Below are 11,065 nucleotides of genomic sequence, written 5' to 3' on the forward strand. Positions count from 1 at the left end.
ATGATGAAATAAGTCACCAAATAAATCATTACTATGCTATAACTATAATAAGGAATAGTATGTGTATCATTCACATCATTCATATCAAGCTTAAACATGCTGTTATATATGGTGTAACAATAAATAAATTACTCAGCCTTATATTGTTAAAGAAGCTATGCTCTGAAACACACTCCTTTTTTCAATTATTTTAAAATACATATTTTGTCCAGCCACAAAAACATCGGTATCGGTATCAGTATCCCTGATACCAGCATGAATTTAACTCAGTATCAGACTGGAAAGGAATTCAGTGGTATCTAACACGACTAGCATGGAAGAGCGCTTTCACACTGCGGGTTCTGTCTTGAGACAAAGCCCTTTCGGCTTAGAGGTCCAATATGGGAACACAAGTGAGTCGGGTTTTCACCGGCTGGAGAGCTGCACTTAGTCTCAGGAAACTCTCAGCAGGTGGTGACCCTCTCACAGAATCAGTATCAGAATTTACTTTATTGCCATGGTCAGTAGGAAAGTGTTTTGGAATAAAGTGCTGACAGAAAAAATAAATCAAATAAAATAAAGGCTGATCACAAATTCAACAGTGTGACGGCCGAGGGGAAGAAGCTGTTCCTGTGACCGGAGGTTCTGGTCTGGATGGACCGTAGCCTCCTGCCAGAGGGAAGAGGAACAAACAGTCCAGGGTGAGAAGGGTCGGTTCGGATCCCACCTGCACCTCAGGAAACTCAAACTCGAACTCCCAGAACACTGAGGTGTGAATAGGTGAACAGGTGAACAGGTTGTCGCGCAGCTCATGACGACTTCCTTTAGACGCACTTCATCGTGGGTCACAAACCAGCTATTTTGTGCAGAGCGCCGCTAGCTGAGAAGAAAAAAAGACATCGCTGAGGGGCAGAAGTGCGAGGCTGCACAGCAGGGGGCGAATCACCCGAGACAGAACCCGCAGTGTGAAAAGAGCCTTTGGTGGGTGTTTTTGGCATCGGTGGGAAACGGCACCACCTGCTGGTCAGTCATGACGTTACATCAGTTAAAGTCAACCATAACATGAATGAAAAGTCAGTGTTTTCATCTTGTGATGGAACAAATCTTATTCAAGAGGAATGGGGGCAGGGGGGTGTTCAGGCCAGGGGTTACGTGCTGGGCCTCGTGCCTTTCAGCGTGGCTCAACCTGTGGCTAGCGTCTGCATTAACAGGCCAATAAATATCACTTTCAAGGCAACAACACATTCCAGCTGCCCCAATGAAGAGCAGATGGCGACAGATGGAAGCAGGACACCCAGAGGTGTTTGGTCACTCCACAGCTGACGTGAGCTGATCCAAGGCCTGACTGTCAAGTTTTCACACTTCTGCCTCCGAAATGTTGATCTTACAAGTGAAGACTTCCAGGGACTCACAGAGAAACTGTGACTTAAAAATCATGAGGAGGAAGAGAGAGTGAAGTCAACAAAAGGTCCCACTGGTCACAACAACAAGCCAAATACTAGATTCATGGTTACAAAAATTAAAATGAAATTAAAGAAGAAATTTAAAAAAAAGAATAAGATGAATGGTGGTTAATAAACGTCAGATTCAAATTCAGAAGTTTGAGAATGACTTGTGAGGAAAACATTAGTACAAGGAAACAAAACTCAACTTGTGATGATCAAATTATGAGTTTTTTAGTTATTAACCTAAGAAAAGAAGTCAAGTTTTGGACAATAAGCTATAATACATCAACAACAGTCCACAAACTGGTAACTGAAATAAAAATAAAAAATGTGATCTGAAAGTTAAAATCCAGGCAATTGATACTGGTGTCAAATTCATATAAATATTATATTTAAATATGAATCGTGTGATTCAAATTCAGCAAGGAAGGAAGACCAGAGGAAGAAGGGTATGAGGAAAGGAAGCAACGGTCTGGGGAAGGGAGGAAGCAAGCAAGGAAAAAAGGAAGAATTGAATGCTGAAAGAAAAGTGGGAAGGAAGAACAGTGGGCAGAAAGGAAGCAAGGAAGGAAAGAAAAAAAAGATCAACAAAGCAGAATTCATGAGGAAAAGCTCGACGAGACATAAGGTCAGCTTAGATGAAAGGTCATAACTCAAAAGACTCATAACATCCTGATCTGCTGCGTCAATATGACCTACATGAAAAAAACAAGTCAGAAGTCCAACATAGTGCTGTGAATGATTATGTTGAGATGGTTTAGTCAAAGAAAACGTTGAGATAAATTATGAGACAAAGCTGAATACATCCATGAAACATCCATGAACAAATGATGAGACTAAAAGGAAACAAGTCAATGTTCAGAGGTATGAAAGTAGTAAGTTGTGAGCATGAAACTCAGAGATAACTGGGTTGAAAATCCTGAATATAGAGAACAGAGTCAATGGCTCAAAAAAATTAAATTATAGATCGATAAAAGAAGACTTGAATTGTGAGACTCCAGCCCACAAACACCCTCCACCTCCCTTGTGTCTACTGTGGGATTCTCTAAACTCCAGCCAGCAGGCGTCAACACAGCGGGCACCACTGAAGCCCTGTGCGACACTCGAGTTAAACAAACACCGGAGTAAGTGCTGAGCCAAGTGCTGCACTGCTGTGCAACATGCAAGGAATGTGAGGAGACTCTGGATGAGTCTTTGATCTGAGACAGGCGCAGAGCACCTCAGTCAAATAAAATGACCTGCAGGAGTTTAGCTCAAAAAACTACGCCGAATATTTGTATATCTCTTTTTGTTTCATTTCAATTTTATTTTTGGATGTGAACTTATTTTGCATGCATTTATTTATTTGTTTGTTTGCTTGCTTAGATTTTGTTGTTTTTTCCCTCACAATGTTTTAATTATTTCTATTGAGTTATTATCATTTATTGATGTATTTATATATGTATTTATTTATTGATATTATTATTATATAAACAAATTCAACCCTTATTTTGGGTGATTATAAATTTTCTTTTGCACATGATGCACAATGTTTTACATTAGTTTTCTTGAAATGATAGCCTATTTTGTTTTCATTATTATTATTGTTGTTGTTGTTGTTATTATTTATTATTTTATTTGTTTAGTTATTTATGTTACATATACTGTATGTTACATCCTATATTCTTTTCATTGTACAAAAAAAACGTACATACGTCAACCTTTATTCTATGTGATTTTGATAGCTCACTTTTCTTTTTTTCTTAATCTTTTTTCCTGCCTTTATGAAGTGACACAATTTTTGCATCATTTGTATTTTTTCATATCTCAGTCAAAGCTTTTTAAAGAACCTGGTTGTTAATAGTTCATATTTCCTGCGTTTTTACTTTGTGAGATTCCACACAATAATTTGAATATATTGTCTTCAAACAACTGTGTGAAAATACTTTTTCTTTGCTGGATATGTAGCTTATTTCTTTGCTCCAACTCGTCAATAATAAAGTCAGAGAGGAAACAAAACAGTGGATAGTTGTCTGTCTCCTCACTTCTGGGTTTGAATGAGAACAAAACACTGAGACTATTTTTATGAAAATACAGTGAGATGTCATGAGGAGTAGGGAGGGGAGGGAGTGGTGAGTCCACACTTTAGTGGGGGGTGATGAGGGGATTCAGGGGCTGGTGGCCCCTGGCCTTCAGCATGTCAGCACAATGGAGCCAAACTTAGGGAGCGTATTGAGCACCAAGGAGAACCCATTGAGTCTGGACAGCGAGCCGCCTCGGCCCATTATCTCAGCCCGCTGCGCATTGTTCGCGCTGTGTGCTTCAACACTCAGCACAGAATAATGAACCTCACAGTCTCAGATGGACTGGAGGGTCTCGCACCCAAGTTACCTGAGGTACATAAGGTGAAGTCCAGCAGTGACGATGGATGCTCCTGGACTGCACCACTGAAGCAGAACACGATGACCACAGTGCACTGGAGATTTATTATTAGTATTATTTTTTTTTATGTTGATGACTTAACGTTTAATGTCATTTTTTTTTACTTACATTTCACTTTTTTATTTGTTCTATTATTTAATTGAATCAGATTTTCCCCCAACAGTTCACAAATGCTTTGCTTGAACTTTTCTCACACTGTCAATATTGGGACATTTTTTTCAATGACATTTTTGGAAGTTTAAGATTCCTGGCATTCAAAATTCCAACTTAGTCAGCTTTTTCACTAACACAAAAAAAAGAAAAAAAAATCTAGGTTCACACTTTAGTTTTTTTTTCCGAAATTCTGATGTTTTCTTCTTTAATGAATTTCCTTGCGCTGTGATCCATTTGGTATTTGGTCACTGGTGCGTTCCATTTGTCCTTGTCGATGGCACTTTTGTTTGCCGCTCTCATAAATACTCAGTTCCTCGTGTGAATGAAGAGAAAGGTGAGGGATATTTCTGAACAAAAGCCCTTCAAAGGGTGTGAAAGGAGCCCCTGGCACCCCTAAACGCCTGGTCACAGTTGGAGTGGCCCCCCCGCCCCCCACCACTGGCTTCCCTGGGTCACTAAAGGCATTGAAGTTTGAGGGGCCTGCCACGGCAGATTACTCCACACAGCTGTCCGGCACCGTGGAAATGAAGTTACGTCCCCTGTCAGCTATGTTTTGTGCTCCTCAGCGCTCCCCCCTTCTCACTCGGGGTAAACTTTGTAAGGGACTGGGGTTGAGTGACGACCCCTTGACGGCCGGGGAGCGGAGGACACCCCTGATTGGTTGATGAACATTTCTATTCTCGCCCCTCTTTTCACCAGTCGCCTGAAATCCCTGACATTCAACCCAGCGCAGCCCCTGTTCCAAACAAACATTCCGCTCCCCCCATTAACCCCTTCCTCATAAATCAGCCCCTCCTCCACCTTTCCCACCTCAAGTCCAACCCCAAGTTAGTGCAAGTTTGGAGCGCTAACAGTGACGTTTGCCACGGTTTGTCAGGACCTCTCAGGGCCATCACCCTTTCCCCAGCCTCTCACTCTCAACCTAACCCTCCAAAACACATGGCTCACCTGAACCAGGACTCTGAACCAAACCGGAACCCTGGTACAATGACCCAGTTATTTTGAAGTCTTCATCCTCAAATAAAGGCTTAACCTTGTGGGGTCCAGCCCAATGTCCCCACAAAGTCATACGGTCCTCAGATGGATAGAGTTTTGTCAAGAATTGGTCCATCAAAGTTGGATAAACAAGTCCATGCACAGGTGCAACACACACGTTTCTCTTCTTATCTCAGTGAGGCCCATCATTGACACCTCAGTGTTCTGGGAGTTTGCCAAGTTGTTTTTGAACTATGTTGTGCGCCCAGACAGTGATCAGACCCTTTGCTGACCAGCATCTATTATGTTTGTGTGGAGTCGCGCTGTACACATAGTTTCCGGCATCTAGCACCGAGTAGCCTGAGGTGAGTAGCTCACCACCCGTGACAAGGTGCAGCTCTCCAGCCAGGATCAAGTCCATGACCAAAACTTGGCTCACATGTGTTCACATCTCGGACTTTAGAGCCCAACACACTTTGTCTTGTGAGTGCACAGTGTGAAAAACTGCTGAGTCTGCAGCACTGGCCATTGGTTCACCATGCCGTCCCAAAAACTCGCTTTTTTTCTAGCTAAATTTAAAGTCACATTTTAGTTGCAGAGCTGTGAGATTTCTGCCTGTGGAGTTGGTTTTTTTAAGACTAATTTCTCACTGAGTAGTGATGTTTTACAGGGAAGGAAAGGTGTAACGTGTTTCTATCTCATCTTTATTTATTACAGTGGTAGCTCACTTTTTGCACATCCCAGACTTCAAACAAAAATTTCGAGATTTTTTTGCTTCGGATTTCGAACGAAAATCCAGAACTCCAATGCCCCTGAAAAAAGCCGGAAAAACCATAACGTGCAATGACCGATCAGCTTTGTTATTGTGTATAACGCAGCCTCTGTATGCAGACGTGTCCCGTTAGCTCCATTTACTGACTGTTTTTTCTTCATATTGAGGTGTAAAACCTTTCCTGTCTCCACACTGGACCGTGGTAGAGTGTCACAGGGGAGGTGCTGGAGCGCTCACTCCAGGGTTTGATGTCCTGTTGTGGGCTGGAGCTGGGACAGGGATGAGGCCAGTCTGGGACAGAGCCTGACTTGGTTTATGACTTTGTCACAGCCAAACTGCACAGAAGCGCACATTCAGAGCTGGACACGCACCGGGCACCTCTTCACTTCTGGAGAGACCTCACTCACTCGGCAACCCCTCCCACATGCAGCGGCCACACACATAGAGGAACAGCCACCTGCAGCAGACACTCGACATTCACTCCTACAAAAGACTATTTTAAGGCTTGGAACGCATTAGTTCTTTTTCCATTCATTGTCATGGGAAAAATCCATTCAGATTTTGAGCAATTCGCTTCTGGAACGGATTGTGGTCGAGAACCGAGGTACCACTGTATATTATTGTTTCATTAAAATAGATAAGACTTTAAGCACGACATTACTGTCCTACATTGCTGTCCAGTCCAAAAGTTAATGGAAAACAATTTAGTCTAAACAACTCCTCTCGGGGCCCCGGCCCCCTTCATTATCTCCAACAATAATAAAGGGCATCACAGTTATTAATGGTACGACCGGGGTTGGGTGAACCGACTGGAAACACAGTCGCCTTCCTCTGGTTTTTCAGCCAGATCAACTAGTTCACAGTGTGTTTTCTGTAGTGAACGTACCAATGTTGGCATCAAGACTCTGACTCAGCAACTTCCCCTGCATCTCTTTCTCCACTCATCACTGCAGACATGGAGGAGGTGCTTCACCCTCCTCTCTCATGACACGGCTAGCATTTTGCCTCATCGCTAAATGAAACTAACAGAGTCGTATACAAACAAACACTGTCCACACTGTTCTCTTCAAAACTTGCAATCCAAACTCTTGGATTGAACTCGATCTCGGAAACAGGTGAGCAGGCGGAGGACCAGACAACCTCTCTCCCTGTCAGAGACTCCAGGATAATGACTCCTCCCTGAACCATCACATTTAGAAGAACAAGGTTAACTCGTGCTCTGAAGAGCATCACACATATAACAGCAGCTGTCTTTTCTGCGTGCCACCCCCATGTTGGAAGGCAATCCTGTGCCTTTTAATAAACGACATTATTATGTTATTCTTATGATTATTATGAAATGGTTTCTGTGTCCTCTTTCTCTGTAGGTTTATTTTAAAATGTTTTCCAGGTGTTCGTGAATGCATCACCCTCGAATCTGTAGACGCGTGAAACAGAGGCAGGTTGAAGACAACAAAACAACCTGAGAACCAGTAATTCTGACACCAGTTCTACTGTTTCAAGGTTCCTATTAGAAGCCTTTCCCCTCATAAACACTTGTTTTGTGTTGGGTCATGTTTAGGCATGTACATTTTGGAAAACATTCGACAGGTGCGCTGGAGGCCGTGGGAATTTTAATTCAGTCATCTTCCCTGCATTTTATTACAACTTCCTTGTTAATCTTGTTTTTATTCATACATTTTTTTACTTTTGTAACACCTTTCTTTCATGATTTAATTTTGTTTTTTCTTCCTACGTATGTACGACTTTACGACATGCTTATTGAGATGCCTGCGTCCTGAAGTAGCGAGGTGTCCTTGAACGCATCACCAGAAGCTCATGTCACGTTACTGGCCACTCTGATCTTCATTGCATCGTTTGTTGACGTATTAGTGGCGTGATGCGTTCACGCTGGATCTGTCTGTTTTGTGTCTTTCTTTGTTCATCCTTTCCTCCTTGGCCTGAAAAGCCATGATCTAAAGTATGACTTTACCCTTGTGGAATTGCTTTTTCTCTTGAACTTTGGAGACGGAGACGCGTCCTCCACCATCAGACGTAGAACACGCAGAGTGGTTTGTTCGGTCAGTTGCAGCGGATCACCAGACAGTGATGCAGTGTCCACTTACATCAGCGTCTCTCTTTACTTCCCAAAACCTCGCGGCGATATAAACATAAATCTCTGATGACGAACTTTCCCACACGGCCCCTCCGTGACGGCGCTCCCCCACCGGCTGAAGGGCTGGCGGAGCAGCAGGGTGAATGAAGTGCCCCCTCATTGTGCCGGAGCGCCATTGTGTGTTTTGGGGGTCTCCATAATAGAGGTGCCACTCGACTTCTCCTCCAATCAATGGGCTGGAGAGCCCAGCTCTTCGTCCTGAAAGGCATCGCGGTTCGCCATTAATGCTTTAAAGATCCATTCTCATAGGTGACAACGCTGGTTTTGTTCGGGAGGATCGACGGCGAGCTTGTAAACAAGAGTCAGCCCCGGCGAACGTCTCTGACAGCGACGCAGGGAGATGGGCTTGAAGTGAAAGGTGCTGCAGTCGGATTTTATCTTCACAACTCGTGTGACAACAGCTGACCTCCATGGTGACGTGCAGGCACTTCTCAGAGAGTGCAAGTGTTACTGACAAACATGTGCAACAGAACTTTAATAACATGTAGTAACCTTTAATAAACTCTAATATTTGTTCTTCGCTAGATATCTTTCAGTTCACACATTCTTTTTTGTTGTCTTATACCACATAAAAATGTATTTGCGATCATAATAAAAACGATTTATTATTATTATCCCCCCCCCAGTCCTTCACAGGACTGACAGACACCCACACTTGCACTACGGAAAACTCTTTTATTATAATATAAACCATCATTTCTTCTAAAATATTTCTCAATACTGTACAATAACTCTGTAAATATATATCTATACAAAAACAGGATCCTTCAGTGTAAACAGATCCAGAACCACGAGGGCTGGAGAATCTGCAAAGCACAAGTGAAGTGTGTCAACAGATGAATGCAAAACGATTTTGATGTGAAATTCACCCAGTAACACGTCGAGTCACATGACCACACAGTTCATATCAATGAGGCCAACAGCAAGCAGAAACATATCAACACAGTAGTGTGTGGACCTTGGTGGTTATGAGACTGAAAAACTCAAAAAAAGAGCCCCGATTCTGGTCAGAAAATGAGCCTCGCTGTTGAACATTGGCATTTTAGTTCAAACGCACGACCTAAAAACGACGTCATTCACTGCTGTTCTGCTGAGCTCCGACATGTTAAACCTCTGCAGGATGAGCTCCACACTCACTACCACTACATCACAGTGTTTCTTTGGTTAGCTGCCACAAATCTCTTTGGAGAGAGATTTAAAGTTTCACTCCTTGAAAAACTACTTCACTCTCAAATGGCCTTGATTCCAAATATGAAAAAAAAAATCCCATTTCTGGGGTGTTGTGGATGTAGTCGGCGACTCTGAGGATAAAAAAAAAAACAAGTGAAGTTCTTCAGTCAATTCTACATTTCAGTGCAGCAGAACGAGTGTATGATGGTGTTTAAGTCAAATATATTTCGAGGTGAAACTTTTGATTATCAGGGAGGTTTTGGGTTCAGGCGTGCGGTGATTTTTCGTCACAAAAATCTGCTCAAAACAAAGACGGAGGTGAGAAGCTGCAGCTCGGGGACACCAGCTGGATGCTCGCCGCAACTCTCCGCGCCATAATCCGGATAGTCGTCCTCCGGCTCGTCCTCCGAGTCCGACAAGCCGCTCCCTTCGAACCCGTCCACGGAGTCCGAGCAGGTCTCCATGCTGACTTTGACGTACTCGCAAATGTTCCGCTCCGCGCCGTCGCACACGCACGTGTCCAGCTGTTGCGCCTTCTTGATGGTCCGCATGTAGGCGATCACTCTCCGGCACGACTCCGAACACCGACCGCCGCCGAACAGGTTCCGACAGTGGACCAAGTAATCCTGCATCGCGGCGCTGCAGGACGGGTCCGACTCGCACTGGTACCGCGCCTCGGTGCAGCCCAGGGGTCTGGTGCGCGGCAGGCACGGCTCGATGGCCTGCTTGGTGAGCCTGCAGACCGGATCCAGGGCGCAGTCGCAGTCCTCCAGAGCCGGTCCACTGCGGGTCAGGTTGAGCTGGACCAGAGAAGAGATGCAGTGGCTCGGACACTTCTTGCGCTCGCCGGCCAGGACGGCGGCGCACGCGTACATGTACTGGTCGTACGCGTAATGGCACTCCGGCTCTCCGTGGCACTTGAGGATCGCCTTCCAGCAGACGAGCCGACGACCGTGGCTCGGCGAGCCCACACAGAACCCGGCGAGTAGAAGCAGCATGCTGCATATCCAGAGTGCGCTCCGGTCCATCTCCACGACTCAGCGCTCGAACCGTCACACTTCATAAGGGCTTCTGGTGACCCGCCAGGTCCGAACCGGGGGTGACCGCGACGTCATCGGTGACCCAAAAAGTCACTTCAGAGAAAGAGGAAGCCGAAAAGTCCGAGTCTGAGGTGACACATCTGCGCGACTGAGCCAGGCAGAGTTGGGCTGCTGGACTTCACTGCTGAACCGGCGTCTGATTGGTGGGTGAGTGCCGTGACGTCACGACACGGGGCGGAGGACGGCCCTGTGGGTCCACTGGAGGTTTCAAGTACTTGACCTCATCTGTAGCTTCGACATAAGAATTTTTGTCATCAAAAATACAGAAACTTCTTTATTAAAATTGTATTTATGTTCATTTATTACAGAGCCCTGGAAGAGACCTGCATGTGTTTATTTTTGGATGTGGCATGCATGACTTTATTTTTTTTTATCCCGAGATAAAAATTATCTGGAGAAAATTTTTATCTCTTTATTTTTTTTATCCCAAGATAAAAATGATCTCGAGATACAAATTATTTCGAGATAACTGTTATCTCGGGAGAAAAATAAAGTCATGCATGCCACATGTGGTATTATTTTGAGTAGAAGCCACTTGATCAGAGTGTTAAAAGCGCACAGACTTGGCCGTCGGCAATACTCTGACTCGCAGACAGTGAATGACAACATTGACAAACAGTTACGAAGCCATGGGAGACATAGTGGTTACAGGAAGTCATCGTTTCTTGAGATAAAATCTCTTATCTCGGGCTAAGAAAAAATCAAGTCATGCATGTCACATCCAAAAAAAATAAACACATGCATGTCACTTCCAGGGATCTGTAATTTATTTATTTTCATCAGCATATGACATTAGTACATCGGTTGTTTCACCAGTCTTTGCATGTGCCACCTTTTATTTGAACCTGGAAGAGTGTCATGTGTTGGTAGTAAGATCTAAAATGGGAACAAGTTG

At 44.1% G+C, this 11,065-nt stretch overlaps 1 protein-coding gene across 1 annotated transcript; it reads right to left on the reverse strand.

Annotated features, from left to right (window-relative positions):
• Window positions 1–8,640: 8,640 nt before the first annotated feature.
• On the reverse strand, window positions 8,641–10,234 carry gas1b (growth arrest-specific 1b). The gene has a single exon (XM_053850652.1). It carries the CDS (start codon window positions 10,096–10,098, stop codon window positions 9,358–9,360), a length of 741 nt encoding a protein of 246 aa, XP_053706627.1. The 5' UTR covers window positions 10,099–10,234; the 3' UTR covers window positions 8,641–9,357.
• Between the last annotated feature and the right edge of the window lie 831 nt (window positions 10,235–11,065).

The sequence above is a fragment of the Synchiropus splendidus genome, chromosome 1, assembly GCF_027744825.2.
Source record: "Synchiropus splendidus isolate RoL2022-P1 chromosome 1, RoL_Sspl_1.0, whole genome shotgun sequence".
In the NCBI taxonomy this organism is placed as follows: Eukaryota; Metazoa; Chordata; class Actinopteri; order Syngnathiformes; family Callionymidae; genus Synchiropus; species Synchiropus splendidus.

Excerpts from the sequence above, each read along its gene's own strand:
- gas1b (XM_053850652.1), bottom strand. The coding sequence starts at position 10,098 with ATGGACCGGAGCGCACTCTGGATATGCAGCATGCTGCTTCTACTCGCC.